Source organism: Eutrigla gurnardus (assembly GCF_963514095.1).
Source record: "Eutrigla gurnardus genome assembly, chromosome: 2".
NCBI lineage: Eukaryota > Metazoa > Chordata > Actinopteri > Perciformes > Triglidae > Eutrigla > Eutrigla gurnardus.
The window spans coordinates 32,987,272-33,008,055 of NC_139916.1; the positions used below are offsets into that span (position 1 = coordinate 32,987,272).

The 20,784-nt window shown below is 44.0% G+C and overlaps 1 protein-coding gene and 1 long non-coding RNA gene across 3 annotated transcripts in view; both read left to right on the forward strand.

Moving 5' to 3' along the window:
• Positions 1–20,784, forward strand: part of LOC311023951 — a 171,082-nt gene that overhangs the window by 22,699 nt on the left and 127,599 nt on the right. The window lies entirely within an intron of this gene.
• Positions 1–20,784, forward strand: part of ldlrad2 (low density lipoprotein receptor class A domain containing 2) — a 50,948-nt gene that overhangs the window by 5,667 nt on the left and 24,497 nt on the right. For both annotated transcript variants that reach the window (XR_014598229.1, XM_084025755.1), the window contains exon 2: positions 6,387–6,872. Coding sequence is in view for 1 of the 2 variants with exons in the window: in XM_084025755.1 (XP_083881881.1) it covers positions 6,387–6,872 (486 nt within the window). In the remaining variant the exon portion in view is untranslated. The remainder of the gene's footprint in view (positions 1–6,386; positions 6,873–20,784) is intronic.

Sequence of the window (20,784 nt, forward strand, 5' to 3'; positions counted from 1 at the left end):
AAATCGGTTCACCCTTATCCCTCTGGTCTCAGTCGCGTCTGTGTCTCCCTCCTTTTCGGACACAATCCCCGTCAAAGTCACATCAAAATCAAACTTCCTCAAATACTCAAGCAATACATTAAATACATGTTGGTAAAGGAGCAGAAAGATGTCATTTACCTTCAGATCGGACCACTTTTTCTTAAGTTCCGCCACCGTCCGCTCGGTCCAGCTGACGCCGACTGCAGCAGCAATGTGTTGCCACTCGCACTGCGTCTTTTTATTCGTGATCCCGCTGCTGTGGCCACTAAATTAAATTATTTTCCGGGCCTCCACCTCCCCAACAAGTGTCTCTTCTCCGTTTCTGAAAAGGTACGTTTCTTTGCTTTTTTTTCCTGACCTGTCGCCGTGATTCACCACACGGAAACGATTGCATGCCGGCTCATTAATATAGTAAAATGTGGGCGTGTACAGGGCGGGATTCAGGTACGCACACTTGTAGGTGATCCTATGATTTATAAAGGGAACATTGCGTACAGCTTGCGTGCGCACAGTTTTATAAATCTGATTTTTTTTTGGCGCACGCAAACTTTGGCTTTTTGGCGTACGTACACTTTTAGTAAGGATCCTACGCACAGTTTTATAAATGAGGGCCCAGGGCTGTGTCTGAAATCACTCACCCATTCACTTCTCCCTACTCACTATCCAAGGACTTCTATGTAGAGGACCACTAGAGGACTATATAGAGGACTATGTAGAGGTCCACTAGAGGACTATGTAAAGGACTACTAGAGGACCACTAGACGACTACTAGAGGACCCCACTAGAGGACCACTAGGGGACTACTAGAGGACCACTATAGGACCACTAGAGGACTATGTAGAGGACCACTATAGGACTCCTAGAGGACTATGTAGAGGACTACTAGAGGAGCACTAGAGGACTACTAGTGGACCACTAGAGGACTATGTAGAGGACCACTAGAGAACTACTAGAGGACCACTATGTAGAGGACTATATAGAGGACTATGTAGAGGGCTATCTAGGGGAGAGTAGCGAGTGACACAATCAATGGTTTGAATTAGTATATTTTGACTGGCGTTAGCAGCAAGTGACCCGGGTGAATGGAGACAACAGACTCGACCCTGCCGGATCGATTGTTTTTGTTGACCCATGTTGGGACCTCACCATGAGGACTACACAATGCGGCCTACAACAGCCTTCACACGCGGTCAGGACAAAGGAACAAAGGAGATAAAAAACTACAACCGCCATTTCAGTTTCACTTCTCATCGAGGTGCGAAGTGCAACGTCACACAACTGGTGCCCTATTGGCTGACAACCACAGGTACCCCAGGGGGTCCCCGGGAGCAGCCGTGAACTATATAAACCGGCGCCACCTTAAGAACATGCTCTTTCATCGCAACACCACGTTGCAACAGGAGGTGACTCCTCCACCGCAGCACACCGCTGCAACAGGAGGCCAACATAACGTCTGCAGCGTTTCCTTTGTCCTAGGCCACAGTCTTTTCCCCAACCTCGCTGGACGAGCGACAGACTGTTTTTCCCTGTTTTCCGCGACTCGCCCCTTTTCTTTTACTCGTTTTTGGATCCTGAGAGATCGCCACAACCGCGCGATTCTCTGTGTTCGTCTGCAGAAGAGGAACAAAACCGGTTCCTGCATTCCAGCTACCAGCTCCTGTCTGAAGTCAGCTGACCAAATCGCCAAGCCGCGATTATATTGTTGCCCGCGGAAGGAAGAAACACGAACTGATTTCTTTATTCGAGTTTGATCAACGAGAGGAAAACCGTCCCGCTCTCGTCTGGACTTAGCCGACTCATCACGTCCCCCGCTGACGCCGGAGACTCACGAACTACCGCTGCCGCCCGCCATCGCCGGGACGGACTCGCAGCCTACGCAACGACACCAGTAAGAGGCTATCAGTCTGGGCAGAGACATAAGTTTGATAGTGTAGGATATGCTTGTAATTCTTGTTAACGTGTTTTAAGTTTTGATCACGGACCGCCGAGTCCGTTGCTTTCCGTGTTGTTGTATTTGAATGCTGATTGAACCCGCTGGGTTTCATTTTGGTAACAGTGCGTGTCCAACCTCGGACACATTCACGAGCTCAGTAAGTGATCTACCATCAGTTAAAAGACCGGGGTCCCGCAGAATGAACGCCAGTTCATTCACGGGCTCCCGTGTGATGGTAATAGCTTACTGATCCTTTGTGTATTACGCGCGCGTTCTCTCTCTCTTTGTTCTGGCTAACACACATGTGCACACACATACACCGGCCCCACACGTATCCTACGCCAGCTGTTTCTGTCTCCGGACGCTAAAGGACATAGCTCCATCTGGTGGCTGTACCCGGCCATTTCTCCCCCGCTCTCTCTCCTCTCTCGCTACTCCATCTGACATCAGTGGCTCCGCCCCTGAACGCTGTGAGGAATCTCCGCGACGGTCTACAAGCGCTTATGCTCAGCTGTTGTTCATTCAGAGCAATTTTTTTCATCATAACCTCATAAAATAAATATGCCATGTTTCTGTAACCAAGAAGTTTGTACACTTCTTTTATTTATCCGTTCAGAGAGAGAGAGAGAGAGAGAGAGAGAGACATACATTTACATTTACATTTAGGTCATTTAGCAGACGCTTTTGTCCAAAGCGACTTACAATAAGTACATTTGTCAAAAGAAGGAAACAAATAAACCACAACGAATCATTGCCGATAAGGTAAGAGCTAAAAATAGAACAAGTGTTAGGTCCTCATCTGAGTAAAGTAGTACCTTAAGAGCAACAGTGCTATGATCAGAGTGTAGGTAAGGTTTTTTTTTTTTGGGGGGGGGGGCTGTTATGTTAGTGGGTCATGCTATGTACAGACAGACAGAGAGAGTGTGTATTGTAGTAGACAGTAGTAGTGTAGATATGCAGTTGAAATACACATATTTGTTTATCTGCTCTTCACATTTATTAAATGTATTTTCTTTTCCTGTTTCCCAGTGCGAGTTTAGATACACAAATATCACATTTGTCAATAGCGGTATTTTATTTTGAAAATTGCTTTTATTTTGAAAATTGACCGGATTGTCTCGTGTTTCTCTGTGTGATTTCCTGCCAGAATTGATGCGTTCACTCACGGCACGTGCAAAAAATAGAGCAGACGCCGAAACGATCGCTTCACAGCGCAGGACGGCCGCGCCTATTCGCGGCGCTTCGCATCTGGTGTGAATTACACTATCGCTTAAGAAGGGTGCCGAAAGGAAGCGCCTATTCGCGGCGCTTCCGCGGCCGCCCGGTGTGAACCAGTCTCTTTCAGCAGCAGCAGACGCACCTTTTTTTTCTTTTTTTTTGTGCGTTCTCCACGAATGCCGCCATGGGCGGCTGCCCATACTGCCCATATGAGAAACCGCCCCTGTATCAACCACATGGGATACCATTTGATGGAAAAAATTCTCTTTTATTCTAAAACATAGAATTATGAAAAATGTCAACAGATACACTGAATTTGTAACACATTTTTTTTATCGACAAAGGGGGAGCCCTGCAGAAAATGTTTGGGAACAACTGATATAGGGGCTGTAGACGACTATATAGAGGACTGTAGAGGACTATATAGAGGACTATGTAGAGGACTGCAGAGGACTATGAAGAGGACCACTAGAGGACTATGTAGAGGACTATTAGAGGACCACTAGAGGACTACTAGAGGACCACTAGAGGACCACTAAAGGACTATGTAGAGGACCACTAGAGGACTACTAGAGGACCACTAGAGGGCTATGTAGAGGACTACTAGAGGACCACTATGTAGAGGACTACTAGAGGACTATATAGAGGACTATGTAGAGAACTATCTAGGGGTCTATATAGAGGACTTTGTAGAGGACTATATAGTACTAGCAGCCACTTGCTCGGGTAAACTGATGGACTAGGTCATGTTTAAATGTGATTTTACAGGTTTTAAAGAGAGTAGCGAGTCACACAATCAATGGTTTGAATTTGTATATTTTGACTGGCGTTAGCAGCAAGTGACCTGGGTGAATGGAGACAGCAGACTTGACCCACCCGGATTGGTTAAAGGATCCAGGTGATATAAGTGGGTGAGTGAATCTTCTTCCATCTGTAGTAGGGCCTCACCGCACCTAAGGCGAAAGAGAAGAAGAAAAATATTGTGACTTCCCCATAAATGATTGCACATACATTTGCATATTTATACACATGTTGATGGTCTCTGAATGACAAGGAATTAGAAATTAGAACTACTAGAATGTTTCTTCAATACATTTCTGATATTTTCTTCTTGATTTATTGCATTTTGATTCATCAACCACATGGGATACCATTAGATGGAAAAAATGATCTTTTATTCTAAAACAGAATTCTAAAACAGAAAAAAAAAAAAAAAATGTATCGACAAAGAGGGAGCCCTGCAGAAAAAGTTTGGGAACAACTGATATAGAGGACTATGTAGTGGACCATATAGAGGACTGCAGAGGACTATGAAGAGGACTATATAGAGGACTATGTAGTGGACCATTTAGATGACTATGTAGAGGACTATAAAGAGGACTATGTAGTGGACTATAGAGGACTATGTAGTAGACCAGGGGTATTCAATTAAAAGTCACTGAGGTCCAGTTACTAAAATGTCCTCCAAGTGAATGTCCGAACCTCACAAGTCCAACTTATGTCTTATAGCCTACCCCACATTTTCATATGGATTCAACAATATTTATTGTCAATTTTCAACACTTGTATAGTAATCAACTAAATATTTTACCACAAATAAAAGTAGTCCCAAGCGAATTAACTTAAGGCCTTTAAAAAACGGAATACAACCCATCTTTCTTTCCCCTCAAATAATGTCTCAGTAACGGCATTCAAGCACTCCTTCACAATTGTCCCATCACTAAATGTTTTTTTATGTTGCCCCAAAATCCACGATACCTTTAGCGAACATTCGTTTGCACGTTGCTGGGCTGTAAATGAATGCGTGATGAGTTGGGTAGATCTGTCATACTGGCCTTGCAGTTCGGTCATTTTGCATGCCCTCAGCTCGGATTTCAGTGGATAACTTTGCTCAAAATATCTGTGCTTTGTGTCCTAGTGGCACTTCACATTGCTGCTTTTGATTAATGCCACGTTTTCGGAGCATATGAGGCACACGGGTTTGGAACTGCCTGCCGGAAGAATGAACATATATTTCTCCGTCCATTCATCTTGAAAACAATGGTTCTCCATATCAAACTTCCTTCTCTTCGAGCAAGCCATGCTGCCATCGCTGTCTGGCTCTCTTTTCTCTTGCTCTCTCTGGTGCGCTGCGAGGGTAAACAACCGATTTGATTGGCTCAATTCAGTGAAGTCATTGTCGTATTAACTGGAGTAGCTGCGCCCACTGTTTATAGCCGCGACCGTCGAAAAAAAAGATAATGCTCTATGAAAATGATCTATTCTCGTGAATTCATCAGAGATGGGTCATGGGTCCGGACAGAACCATTTGGGGATGCCTGTAGTAGACCATACAGAAAACTATGTAGAGGACTAATTTTCTCTGCTCTGTTAATTACATCACTTCTGTCACACAATTAAAAGATGTCAGGTCAACGGAAGCTTGTGGACCATCCATAATAAATACTGACATATTTTTTTGTAATAAATACATATTGTAAGGTAACATGGTGTAATTTAAGTTTACTTGCAATTCCACGTACATGTATTGGGCTTTTATTGTGAAAGGTAAGAACTAAAGGAGTGGTACACTGCTGTTGTCTATATGCATGTTTTCCCAAATTAAATTCAAAGTATGTTGTGACCATTGTTGATCACGTTGTCATGCACTGCTCACATTTAATATATGGTTTTCATAGATTTGTCTCAATCACTACATGATGCCATGTAATGCTCTGGTAGTGACCAGCAGTTGTACACTACTTTTCAAAATGAATTGTGGGATACTTTTGAGTCCACTAGGTTCTAATAATTCTCATTATGCATTCAGAGAGAACTACATAATAGAGAACTCAATAGATAGCGAGTAGTTACTGATTTCAGACACAGCCCATGCAGATAAAAAAAGCTACATGGTTTTAGTTTCATGTGGAATCACATATATATTTGACCTGCCCATTAATAAGTTGTGTCTCTATACTCACACTTTAAAGCCCAGAACATGAACTGCCTTAAGGTTGTCTTCTTTCTATAATTATTTCATTTTTATATTATCTTGACACATCAACTCAAATGAGCTGAATTAGCTGAAAAATAAGTTTCTGTACTTTCAAGAATGAGACCACAAAAGACAGTTCTCCCCTCTGTGATCAGTAATATAGTACTCCGTTTGGAGTTTGACCCATTTCATTACAGACGTGTATCGGCTCTCTGATTCTGTCTTTTTTCTCATCAGTGAATGTGGTGGACTTCTGTGGCCAGACGATCCAGGGTGACGGCATGATCGTCAACTCGCACCAGGAGTCCAAGAAGTACTACTTTGTTACCATGGGGACGGACTGCCACCTCACGATGCAAGCCAACTCCCCTAAAGACAAGGTCCAGTTCCACTTCCGCTTCTTCCTGGTCTACAGTTTGCTACGAGTGGCCCCCCTGAGCCCAGCCCCTCTCTTTCCAGAATCCCCGCGTGGCTCCGCCGCTCTCAACCCCAGACTGGAGCCCACCTCTGGCGAAAGCTCAGGGGACCCGTGTCATGCCGGCTCATATGTTCAATTCTATGACGGACGGGACAGGAACTCACCTCCTCTCGGGCCTCCTCTCTGTGGGAAGAGCCCACCCCGGCCTGTGTTGTCCACAGGAAACTACCTGACCCTAAGGCTGGTGACCCGGGGGACTCAGCCCCGAGTCGACTTTGTGGGGGACTTCACCTCCTTCCGACTGGGTAAGAAAGACATGTCTGTCCATCCTACAAGTACTTTGAAGAGATACACTCATGTATGCTGATGGTTTAATGATCCTGATGACCTGATATCAGAAAATAATGGATGAGATATATCATTTAATATCATCTTGGAATGTATTATCACTCATACACTCACACTGGGGGGATTAGCTCAGGAGGTAGAGCGGGTTGGCTGACAACAGCAAGATTGCCGGTTCGATCCCCGGCCTGGTGTCCCTGAGCAAGACACCTCATCCACCTCGCTCCTTACGAGCTGGCTGACGCCCTGCGTGGTTGACTCCGCCGTCGGTGTGTGAATGTGTGCGTGAATGTCAGTCATTACTGTAAAGCGCTTTGGATAAAAGCGCTGTATAAATGAGGACCATTTACAACTAACCATACACTTATCCTTCCATCTTCCAATCACCTTCCTTCTGTGGCCAGTTTAAAACATGGTTTGTCACAGTTTTAGATTTCAAAGAGGACCCAGGGCAGGTTTCATTGGCAGGCAGGTTTAATTTAACAATTTAAAAGCTGGTTCCAAGAACAAAAGTGAAGGCTGAGCAGGCTGAGACAATACAAAGTAGAGAGGTAATGTATGGGGAACATAGGCAGGAAATCCAACCAGAAACAAAAGTAGACACAAGAAAGTAAATACACAAGACACTAATGGGATAACAAGACACAGGTGGGCAGACTGGAAACTGATTAGTGGAAACAAAGGGAGCAGAGCAAGTCTGACGGGACTATGGCCCGATCCCAACGTCCCCCCTCACAGACTTTGATGGATGTTAAGTCCCTGAGGGTTCAGGTCTGTCCCATGGTCACATCATCAGGTGCATGAGGACTCACTCTTGGAGTTTTGAGCCCTTTATGCCCACTTTCTGCAAGTCAGCATCAATGCTGACTTTGCCTGAGGAAATTACCCACAGTTCATAGCGTTGCAACGTGAAACTTGTTTATAGTTTTAACTATAAACAAGTACACGATTTGACAGGTACGTCTGGTCTGAGATGATAAGATCCTGGAAGACATTCAGATCAGGCTGTAAAATGTGAAAAACCAACACTTAACACAGATAATAATGACAAACATTTTGTGTCATCAAAGTAAAGTGACATGCCGAGTGCTGTCCCATTTGTGTTTTTTTTTTTTTTTTTGCCTTTATTTAACCAGGTCGGTCCCATTGAGACACAATGGCCTCTTTTTCAAGGGAAGCCTGGCCAAGACAGCAGCAGAAAAGTTACTACACATACATGACACAGAAATCACAAAACACACAGATAAAATACAACATAAGATAAAAGCAACAGGACTAAAAGTTCGGATTCACATTAAAACAAGAACAAGTGCGGTATGAAGCTGCTCCAATTTCTCTCACACGAGTTTTCAAAGATCCAAGGTTGATCAGCTCCTTTAGCTTTAGAGTTTTCTGCAGTGCATTCCAAGCAGCAGGTGCAGCGTACTTAAAACAGTGCTTACCAAGTTCAGTGTTAACTTTGGGCACGTTTAATAAATAAAACTCATTTGAACGTAGGCGGTAATTGCTTTGAGATTTGGAGAGATAATTACATAAATAGAGGGGGAGCAGACCCAAAATGACTTTATAAATAAAAATATGCCAATGTATAAGGCGGCGTGCTGCCAGAGATGGCCACTCAACTCGGGCGTATAAAGTGCAGTGGTGAGTGAGGGCTTTACATCCAGTGACAAACCTTAAGGCACCATGATACACGGTGTCCAGAGAGCGCAGACGGTTTGCAGGGGCATACATATACAAGAGGTCCCCATAATCAAGTACAGGGAGGAAAGTGGCAGCAACCAACTTTTTCCTGGTAGAAAAAGAAAAACAAGATCTGTGACGGAAAAAGAATCCCAGTTTCAGTCTTAATTTTTTTACCAGGTTTTCTACATGTGGTATAAAAGAAAGCCGATCATCGATTAAAATTCCGAGATACTTGTAACAGGTCAGAAGTTCAATCTCACAACCTTGTAATGACGAAATGCTGGGAGGAGACACAGGTACTTCCCTGCCATTAGAAAATATCATCAGTTTAGTTTTGACAGCGTTTAAGACAAGTCTTAGCTCAATGAGCTGACTTTCCACAAGGTTAAAAGAAATCTGTAAGTTGCCAAGGGCCTCAGCAAGAGTGGAGCCACAACAATAGATAACCGTGTCATCAGCATAAAAATGAAATTTGGCATTTGGAATGTTTCTGCCCAATGTATTTACATAAATAACAAACAAAATTGGTCCCAGAACTGAGCCCTGAGGCACACCGGTAGAAACATTTAGCAGATTGGATGAACTGCCTTCAAAGTGAACACATTGTTTTCTATTTGACAAATAATTATCAAACCAACCAACGGCCTGCTCAGATAAACCTATGTCGAGCAGTCGTCGCTTCAGAATAGAATGATCGACTGTGTCGAAGGCCTTAGAAAGGTCAACAAAAAGAGCTGTGCAAAATTTCTTATGATCCAGCCAGTCTATTATGTCATTGGTGAGTTTGAGGGTGGCCGTAATTGTGCTGTGTTGTTTCCTGAAGCCGGATTGATATGGAGAGAGAATGTTGTAAGTATGAAGGAAATCCTTCAACTGGTCATTTACTAGACCTTCAAGGACCTTCGACAGGATGGACAACTTGGAGATAGGTCGATAATTATTTAAACAAGTAGGGTCCCCCCCTTTCAAAAGGGGAAGGACGTAAGCAACTTTCCAAATTTCAGGAATACAATTCGTAGTGATAGACAGGTTAAAAAGATATTGAAGAGGCTTGGCAATAAAATCAGCTGCAAGCTTTAAAAAATATGGTTCCAGGTGATCTGGGCCTGCAGATTTAGTAATGTCAAGAGAGAGAAGAGCTCTACGGACCTCTTCCACTGAGAACAACCTAAAAACAAGGGAAGGTTGACCAGCAGAAATATGGCCTAGAGGTGTGTTACCAACATCTAGGGCAGAGGACACAGGATTAAGGGCAGGCATAGCAATCGTGGAAGAAGACCTAGAAAATAACGAACCCGAGGCAGAAAAATGATTATTAAAACAATCAAGTATTGTAGCCCTGTCAGTTACAGTGGTAGCGTCATTAGCAATACAGGATGGGAGTTCACTATGATTATCAGTGGCTGAGATAGATTTGATCACTTTCCAAAATTTCTTAGGGTCGTTTAGATTTTTCGTTATTGTAGAGAGATAAAAACTGGACTTTGCTTTTTTGATAAGAAAGGTAAAACGATTTCTGAGTTGCCTAAATATAAGTTTATCAGCCTCAGACTGAGTCTTTCTGGCCTTAGCCCAGGCAAGATTTCTATGATGCAGTAAATCGGCTAAATCAGGCGTGAACCAGGGATTATCCCTACCCTTAACCCTATATCTTCTGAAGGGAGCATGCTTATCAAGCAGGGAAGAGAAACCCTCAGAGAAGAATTGCCATGCAGTCTCTACATCATCAATCAATTCAATACGGTCCCAGTTAAAATTATATAAATCATGGAAGAACCCCTGTTCAACAAAGGCCTTCATATTACGTTTTATCAAAATACGAGGTTTGGATTTTGGAATTTTGGCATTTCTGACTGCAGCAATCACACAGTGGTCACTTATATCATTTGCAAAGACACCTGACATAGAGTACTTGTGTGGAGCATTAGTCAAAAACAGGTCAATTAAAGATGATTTTTCTGGACACTTCAAGTTAGGGTGTGTGGTGCTTTCAATGAGCTGTGTAAGATTTAATGAAACACAGGAATCCTTGAAGGCATCGGATTTAGAATTTAACCAATCCCAATTTAGATCACCAGTTAATATTATTTCCTTGTAATTCAGGTCAGCTAAAAGCTGATTCAGAGAAGTTAGTGCTTCAGCAGTAGCTGATGGGGGTCTATAACAGCCCGCAACAGTAATAAAAAACCCATTTGAAATTTCAAGATTTATGGCCAAGAACTCAAACTGTTTACTGATTGATTTGGACTGCAGGACATTTACATTAAATTTTGATTTACAATAAATTGCAACCCCGCCCCCTTTCTTGGGGCGGTCGGCCCTAAATACATTATACCCTTTGATGGAGATGGCTTTGTCAGAATAGGATTTGCTAAGCCACGTTTCAGACAGAACAATGACATCTGCATCAGTTGATTTTGCCCAGATGTGCAGCATATCAATCTTTGATGGCAGACTACGAATATTCAAATGGATTACACCTAGCCCGGTTCTATCCTTAAATTCAGCAGGTGTGTTACAGATAGCAGTACCAGGACCAGGGTTTGGCTGAATACCAGAGATCAAAAGTAAAATAAACAACAGAAATCTTTTCCTAGTAATTTCAAGGTTGCTAGGTGTTTCTGTTTTGGAGTGTAGTCTAGCATGCAACATGACAAGAGACTTATCAGACAATATGAAGTTTGATTCTAAGACAGAGGTGCAAACAAGACATAACCATTGTGCAAAGATAAAAGAATCCATATAAAAATGAATCAGCACTTGTTCACTTCGTTCACTAAGCAAATTATTGGTTTCAGGGTTTGGAATAATTGGAGGAGAAAGCACAATAGCTGATGTGCACTCCCCATGGTGGCTGGTTAACCCAAAGTCCAAGAGAGTCACAGTAGCGATGAGGACCGTGAATAAAGAATGCATAGTACCTGCACAGAGTCTAGTCCCAAGAAAGAAATACGACGTGCAAGGAAGCGGTGTATCGCAGAGCAGGGTGGATGGAGCAGGCCGCAGGCTGCAGAGCAGGGTGGATGGAACAGGCCGCAGGCTGCAGAGCAGGGTGATGAACCAGGCTTCAAGCTGCAGAGCAGGATGGTGAAGCAGGCCGCAGGCTGCAGAGCAGGGTGATGAAGCAGGCTGCAGAGCAGGGTGATGAAGCAGGCCGCAGGCTGCAGAGCAGGGTGGATGGAAAGGCCTCAGGCTGCAGAGCAGGGTGATGAACCAGGCTTCAGGCTGCAGAGCAGGTGAGAGGTGAGAGGCTGTGAGGGCTTGTAATGGTAAATTGTATTTACCATTACAAGCCCTCACAGCCTCTCACCTCAACCATCTACCAGGTGACGTCCATTAAGTCCCTAAGGGTTCAGGGTTTAAGGCTATAGAGGGGAAATTGAGAATGTTTTGATGTTTTTTTGGGGGGGAAAGTCTCGGTGAAATGGAAGTTAGGGCATCTTTATCTTCTGCATTGAGCTACCGGTATGTAAAACCTATGTTGTATTATTATTCCCCTATGAAACTTTATTATTCCCCTGTGAAACGTTCTTATTTGAGCGGTGTACACATAGGGATTTCAATCAAATACTTTTGATTGGACCACTAAAAAGTGGCCGGCTTAGCATGTAGTGCAGTACGGAGCAACAGGGGAATGGAGTTCCACACACATTGTTAAAAGTTCCAGATTGATTCATGGATGTCGTGATATTATAGGTTGAAATTGGCCGGTACACCAACACATCATATTTGAGTATTTTTTTCCTCTTATTTTTATTTTGATATAAAGTATTTTGTTTGCATATCTTGTATGATAGGTGACCAATATGTGATCTGAAATAGTTAAAAACGCATTTCATTTTATCTTGACTTAAAAACATTCAACAATGCTGTTTTAAGCTAGCCAATCGTGATCAAATATTTTTTGATGAAAAAAAAAACAGTATTTGCTTGCATTAGGGGTGTCTCCCATTTGGGCAAACACGGCCAAGCGTAAATCAGGCTTTCCGATTGGCTGTAAAAGCCGCTGCGGGAGCAAATACGAATGTCCGATGCATAAACGTAACTCTATACGTCACTAGCAAGATGGCGGATGAAAATAATGATCGCTATACATAACAAAAACGGAGAAATGCGCCACGGAGATGAGGAGACATCTAGTCACATCTTTACAACTATACGCATTCGTTTTGTTGTCAGAAATTAATCGCTCACATGGGCAAGCAGGGTACCGTTGGTTAGCCCCTTTTCTCTAGTTTAAGAGGGAAAAAACCCATGTTTCTAGTGCAAACCATTACGGAGTTATGACGCTCTAAAGACAACATGATCTTTTGTTGCGTATACGCTACAATGGGTCTATGCCTCCACTGACTACACACGGCAGCATTTTCATCGCGTTTGGTGAAATGTAGCCAGACTTTCGATCGCTCCCTCCTCTCCATGATGCTGCCTCGTTTATAGGTTGTCGGCGCGCGCAGGGTCGTCGCAGAGAGTGACGCAATGTACCGCGACGCAAAATTTTGAGTAAACCGGAAAACGTGGTGCGGAATCGTTAAGAAGAATCGATAACGTTGGAGGTGTAGGATTCCGATGGAACTGGTTAGTTGGAGCCGGTTCTGAGTAGGAACCGGTTCTTGATTCCCACCCCTAAATAATATATAGCGTGGGTTCTCTCCGGGTTCTCCGGCTTCCTCCCACAGTCCAAAGACATGCAGGATGGGGACCTGTCTGTCTCTACATGTCAGCCCTGTGACAGACTGGTTACCTGTCTGTCTCTACATGTCAGCCCTTTGATAGACTGGTTACCTGTCTGTCTCTACATGTCAGTCCTGTGATAGACTGGCGTCCTGTCCAGGGTGTACCCTGCCTTCGCCCAATGCCAGCTGGGATCGGCTCCAGCCCCCCGCGACCCTGAATACAGGATAAAGCAGTAGATGATGGATGGATGTTACTACTGTATTTACATACAAAGACAATAACACAGTAAAAGACAAACAAATACAATAAATTCAAATATAGACCTAAATAGTTATTTATCCAATAGTTCCACTCATTTCTTTCTCATCTCCACCACCTTTATTTTCGTTTTCTATGTGTAACTCCAGAGAGAAGTAAGTAACCCGGCCAACGGTCTGGTTAAGCCAATCAGATTTAACAAAAAGTGTAGCAGTCCAAATTGGGAGGGGCCGTTTGCATCCCCCCCTCTGATTGACAATATTGAACTGGTCCAGTCTGACGTGCAGAAATAATATAACATTATTTTTTAAAGCGATAAGACGGAGCTCTCTCCTCGTTAAAAAAAAATCAGCAACAGTGGTCATAGTTCAGCGTACAGCCGCTGCACATAAGGAGCTACACATTCACACATATTCACAGACATTCACACCCCGATGGTTCAGCCTTCAGGGGCAATTTGGGGTTCAGTATCTTTCCCAACGACACTTCTGTAGGTAGACCGGAGGAGCTCTGAGCCACAGCCGCATCTGGAGTTTTTTGCCAAACAGTGTTGCATTGATGATATGTGGGAAAATGTCAGCCTACCTCAATGCAGCATGTCAACTCTATGTTAACTCTAATGTACCTAAGCCAACAGCAGACTGTTACAACAGTTGTTTGAAATGTTTCCATGAGTCACTGTGATGTCACCCAGTGGTTTATGAACTGCAATTTTGAAGCCCCGAGTTCTGCATCTTGGTTTTTGTCTGTCGCCTAATCTCATGGTAACAGATTTTGCGTTCACATATAGAATCTGTTGATATCGGGACAAGATGGTTTCTGTTTGTACCTTCGAGCAGGCTTTGGTTGGATGCAGGTAATGTGTGGAGATATAGCTGGGCAATGAAACGCCCTGGCCTAGAGACCCTATTCTCCTTCATTTAAATGTGCTGCTTGAATTTGTACTGAGGTGATAATCAGAATGTTTTTGTCTATTTTTTTATATTAAAAAAAATATTATTATATTAATCAGCAAATAAAATAAAATACCACAAAGACAAGCTTTTCTAATGCACACAATTTTAAAAATGTTAAAATATAAATACAATAATATAATATAAAATATAATAATATAAATAAACCAGCTCTATTTTTTTTCTTCCAGAGCTACTTTTGTTAAGAGTGAAGGGGGGTGGCGCTTGCTTTTAGCACTGAATGTGGCTTTTCTTCCTGAGTAAATGACCTGTCGTTCCCTGAGCTCAGTGTGCAGGTCTGGGGGCTTGTCCTTTAAGTGTTTGGCTAGTCGGAGGTGTTTCCGCCGTTAGCCATGCATGTTTTTAAACACCGTTTACACAGTGGTGCATTGGCATTAACTGCCTCGCCTTGCGCATTTGTTTTAAGCTAAAGTACGGCCATATCGCACTTCGCGGCGCTGGTTTGTCCGCAAGTTGCGGCGTGGTGACGGTTGCAGCAGCCATTCTCCTCTCCGTGCTTCGCTCGCTCGCACTCTCTCGCTCTCGCTCTCTCCAAGCTTTCCTCCTGCTCTGTTTGTTGCTCCAGTCTACGCTGCTCGCTAACTTGCTAGCTGTTTCCTCCGGCTTGCTTGCTTTTTCTTTTTATCTCCCCAAACTGCGGCTCGCTCCTCGTCCTCTAAGCTGTAGTTACAACGCAGTGACGTCACGTGGCGACTTTGCCGCGCTGTTGCGGGTGCTGCCAGCAGCGCTGCAAGTACCGGTCCCGTCCAAATGCAATATAGTACCGTTTTAAATGCCTCAGTACCCCGGTACCAAATTAGTACCGGTATACCGTGCAACCCTAATATATGTATATATATGTATATATATGTATGTATATATATATGTATATATATATGTATATATATATATATAGTAATTTTATTTATTTTATTTATTCATATATTCACATCTCACTCAAAAGTAAAAATGAAACATTGAGGCTTGACAGAAATGAATCAAACATTTTCAGAAAAAAAGCAATTTATATTGTGATATATATGTGACCAGCCACGGCAAAACCAGGAACAAGTCGACCTTGGGGCATTTTGAGTTATTCTCGGATTATGAAAGTGTAGTTTCTAAGCTTTCCAATGATGTCTAACACATTGAAATCTGATAATTTACGACAAAGTTGTGGCCATTTGAATGTATGCTTCTCTGAAAACCGTTCACTCAGAAAACTGGCCTTAAAGATTTGCAAATCTCACCTCACCTCCCCTCACCTGGCCAGAAAGGAAACACAATGGTGCTCATTTGCATCTCATTCAGATAAGCCCTCCCCCCTACAGATGTCACTCAGTGATATCAAGCTTCCGTGTTTCATACTACTACATACGATACGTGTTTGTCGAGATAGTGCATGTCCACTTCCGGCGCAGTTCAACAATGGCTGAAACGAAGTCGAGGGGCCCTAGTTTCGTGGCGCAGCGCAGGGCGGCGCAGGGTGGCGGAGCCGGCGCAATGCAAGTTTCGGCCCGCGCAGCCTTGCGCACCGTCAGTTTGACAGTTTGGTGGATCGCCTGCGCCAAGATGGGTGTGGCGTCGCAGCAGGGGGAGGTGTCACAGATTCAGCTTGGCGTAGCGGAAGTTTCGTGGCAAAAAGCCTCGCCGAGACTGCGCTGAAAGCTCGCCAGCTCCAACCTGGTCTACTTTCGGCGCAAGGCGTAAATAAAGTCCATTCATTCAATGCGAATCACAGCTGGCGGAGTGGAAGTCTGGCTGACGGCGCGCAGTGCGCACACGTCACCGAGACCTCACAGGCAGGTTTCCACAGTTCCAGGCACATTTAAATGCAATAAATAATCACAACAAATACTATTTAATGCAACTAATTGAATCAACACGTGAATTTATATCTATATAGATTGTCCTGTCACATCTGACGTCAGATCAAAGGCGTATGGCACGCGTAACGGAAACTCAGCCTCTCGGACCAAAACATCTCCCTCTCTCTCTCCTGTTTTTTATAATATCTGCATTGTTATTATTATGATACGCGCGCACAGCGCGTGATGCGCGTGGTGGGAGCAGCGGCGCTGCTTCTGTCATCGGGTTGTCAAGTGACGGAACTTGCACTGAACCTCCCCTAGTCCTAAAGGTCCTAAAGGTGAGGAGAGGAGCTCATTTGATTGGTGAAGATCTGAATCGGCTGTATTAATCCCAGTCCACGCCTCGTCTCCTCCTCGTCTCCCACTCACGCCTTCTTCTCCTCCCTCTTTCCCACTTGCGCCGGTGGGCGAGACGGGAGGTGTGCCTGCGCGAGCCTGCGCAGTGCACGAAACTTGCAAAGTCCAGGCGGACACACCCCGTCGGCGCGGCGCAGGTGCGCTGAAAGCTGACTGCGCCTGGTCTACGAAACTAGGGCCCTAGATGTCACTGCTCTGTTCCACTTTGTCATTCCAACAAACAACGCCAACCCTACTTAAGTTTTCATGGATTCTCGACTGAAGTGAGTCTAAGGAAGAAGTGGATCAAAGCAGTTTGCCGGGATGAAGGGCCGAACTTTAAAATAAAACAAGGTAGCACGTTTGTTTGTAGCCGGCACTTCGAGGAAACAGACTACACTACAGGTAGTGCTAGCAGGCTAGCGTTAGCTGACGTGTCTAACATTATGCGCCTGAAAACACACATCAAGCGTCTGAAAAGCGGGTCTGTACCCTCCCGTTTCCAGTGGAACAACTGGGGACTGCCAAGAAGTGAGTCCGCTTATGAAAGAGAATCAACTCGCTTAGGCCATGACGTTCACCCAGCCCTTCCTCTGGAGCAGACCCTGCCATGTGAAGAGGCGGCGATGGAGGAGATCGCAGCTTCGGTGGTGATGACAAAAGAACATGATTACGCTTCTGCTCCTGCACCAGGTATGTCAGTGTTTGTCAGTGTTCTGAAATGTTGGCCTACCTCCTCACGATGACCTACCAGTGCCCCATACTGTGCTTAAACCATAGGTAAGCACAGTATGGTGCTTACCTATGGTTTAGGTTCCTGTTAGGTAGGAAATGTCTATCAGAATGCCCTACTGCAAAATGTTAAGTCTTATTGATGTCCCAGCATTTGACCAATACCACAATGTGAAAAGCTTCATCACAAGTACAAACGTTGCATTTTATATCTTTCTTGATTACATGTAAAGGTGAATATTGAGCTATAAAAGAAATAAAAAAATATTTAGAGGTCCAAACTACTTCCAATATGTAAGTTACAGCCAAAATCTGGGTCAGATGTTTGATTTTTTTTTTCTCATCTCATACAGGTGCACTGGATGCTGCTTTTGCACGCAAACAGCAATTGGAAGAAGAAATCAAGGAGCTGACAACAGAGCTGTCACAGCTGAAATTGGATCAAGTGTATTTTCACAGATTTTGTGTCTCAGACAAGGACATCCTTTTTTACACAAGATTCACATCAAGAGATGTTTTTTGTGACTTCTGGGAGGCTATTCAACCATCTGCCTCCATGGTGGTTTATTGGTCGTAAGCTCAGAAAAAGGGACAAACATTTGAACCCATTTCTCCCAGTCCAACTCGTCGACTGCAACTGATTGATGAGTTTTTTCTCTTCTGCTGCCGAGTTGCTGCAGGCCTGCAAGAGAAGGTGCTGGCTGACATGTTTCAGGTCAGTGTGTCCACTGTCGCCCATGTTATTATAACGTGGGCCAACTACCTTTACCTGCTCCTTGGCTCCCTTCCCATCTGGATGAGTAAACAGCAAGTTAAGAACACCATGCCAAGCAAATTTGTGCAGTACAGTCCAGATGTTCTGGTAATCATCGACTGCACCGAGGTGCGATGCCAGAATCCATCATCCCTCACTCTGCAGTCCAAGGTTTTCTCATCATACAAAAACACGCAAGCAATCGCCCGACTTCGAATCCTTGTGGAAAGAGCAATACGCAGAGTCAAGGAATACCGCATCTGGGAACACACTCTCCCTCTAACCTTGTCTGGGACAGTCAACCAGCTGTGGACCGTCTGCTGTGTGATGACCAACTTCCAGGGACCACTTGATTTAAAAGGCTACATCCCTGTTGAATAGTGTTTCCTCTGATCACATGCATATATTTCTGTATACTGAAAACATTGTATATATTTAATGAGATCAATAATCAATTCTAAAGGTCAGTCCATCCTGAAAGTATTCAAAATAATGTAAATATGTAATGTAAATAATAATGTACTCAGAAAAAGGTAATTCATTAAATCCTTTTATTCTTTCAGTTCCTTTAGTCATTCAGTTCATTTCACTTTCTGCTGAAGATACACATTCATATATGTACCAAAGAAGTACAAGTCTACCTTATTTTTCATCTCTTTTATCATTTCATCATCCCTCCAGACTCTTTCGACTGTGAAGTCTCCCTCAGTGTCTGTTATAAAATCGCACCAACTTAATCCAGTTACTGCCAATTGACCTTGAACCTGCCAGTGGTATTTATGATTCTGCTTCAGTTTTGCCTGACCATTCACGATTTTTACATGTGCTGCCTCAGAAATGCTAGAGATGTCTGGGCATTTAACTTCAGCAAGCCCAAAACACAGAATGGCACTTGGGTCATACACTCTTGCATCGGGGCTAGCTGAGGAGCATCAGGATGGATAACAAATCCACAGCGTGAGACATTTACATTGAAATGTTTTGAATATTGTTCCAGCACCTGCGGCTCGCGATCAAGGCCCCTTTCATTGCGGGAGTTTGGCGTACTCCCTCAAGTATCCGCCCTGCCAGGGTCTGACCAGAAGATGGTCCTTTCACATGGCTAACCTCATAGAACCTACTAGCTGTCACTCTAGGCTTGCGTAAAGCTTGCCATAATGGGCGCTCAGACTGCTCACGTGTCTGCTCCTCTCTCTTAGCTGCCATCTCGTGTCACAGTTAAGCTGTCCAAATGGAGAAACTGTTGGGAGTTTGGATCAAAGTTTGGAAAGGTAGTGGAAAATGTTGACCCCTCTAAAGGCAGTTTAGGGAATGTTGGTGCATCTGGGTGTTGGACGTGATTTCCACATTTGACCACAGGAGGACACTGGTAAGACAGGGGTGAACCCCGCAGCACAGGTCCGAACCTGGAGTCGACCATGGAGAGTTGGGACAAGCCATGTAGCACTGAGGATATTAGTGGTTGCGGCCTGAGGTTTTTCAGTCTTTCCCCAAGAGACAAGACTTGCGGGGAGGGATCCTGAAACGTAAAATGAAAAACATTAAGTATGATATTAGTAGCCATGATTGTAAACACACTGCTTGCCGTAGCCACAAGGAGTGGCGCCGCTTCCAAGTCACTCCCATGTAACCAATGTAGCCAGACGTTCAGCTGCGCACCCCCACGTGCTGCACCGCTTTGAATAGATTTTCAGTCTATTTTCCGGCTGCGTCGTGCGCCGCCCTGCGCGCCACACTTTGCTCCGCGAACAGTGTGTAACGCAGCTACAATGTTACCTTTGTCCTTGGTCGGTGCCATGTTTGCAGAGAGCTTGTGCAGGCCATATGTGGTGGTACAGCTCTCACCTGCAGAACAAGAGATAGAAGAGCAAACCGGGATTGAGGATGTGCTTGTTAACAATCAAAGACCTCTAGAACCAGTGTCACTCCAATCAACCTGCCCATGTAAACATCATCCCAGACCTCAGCCCTCACCTGCAACATGCTGTAATGGGCACTCTCGAATAACAAGGCCACTAGATGGTTGCAAAGAACCTTGCCTGCTGTACAGCTGCATGAGGTTTCTTGAAGTGCCGCTCTATCAGCTTGGAAAACAATCTACATTAAAGACACAACACTAATTAAGTTGATAAAGTTAAAAAAAAAATGAATCGAAGAGCATTGCAATTAACCAAAAATCCTAGGAAATCTGCAACCGCAGTAGAGTAGTTAACCCCATACACCATTAATATGTTGGTTCTACAAACAGGATATTTAAGAATTGAAATGCTAAGTAACATTATCATAATATGGATATTTGCATACTGTACATATGTCACAAAGGTATAGCAATTTATAGTATATAGCTGTTGACTGACTTGATGTACGTGCAACAGTGGAAGGGGTTAAACTTCTTGCCATTATGCCTTAACTTCCTAAAATAACCTTCAAAAAGTGGGGCTGATCTCGCTTCTTCATCGACCTGTAACACCTAGACCTGACAGCAACCTCCCTGTCAATGATGTTGGACACTGGTGGACAAAACAATAATGAATGCATATACTGTGGATTGTTCATTCTAGCAAAAGGGACACTCCTATGCTGACGCTAGCTAGTTGACACTCAC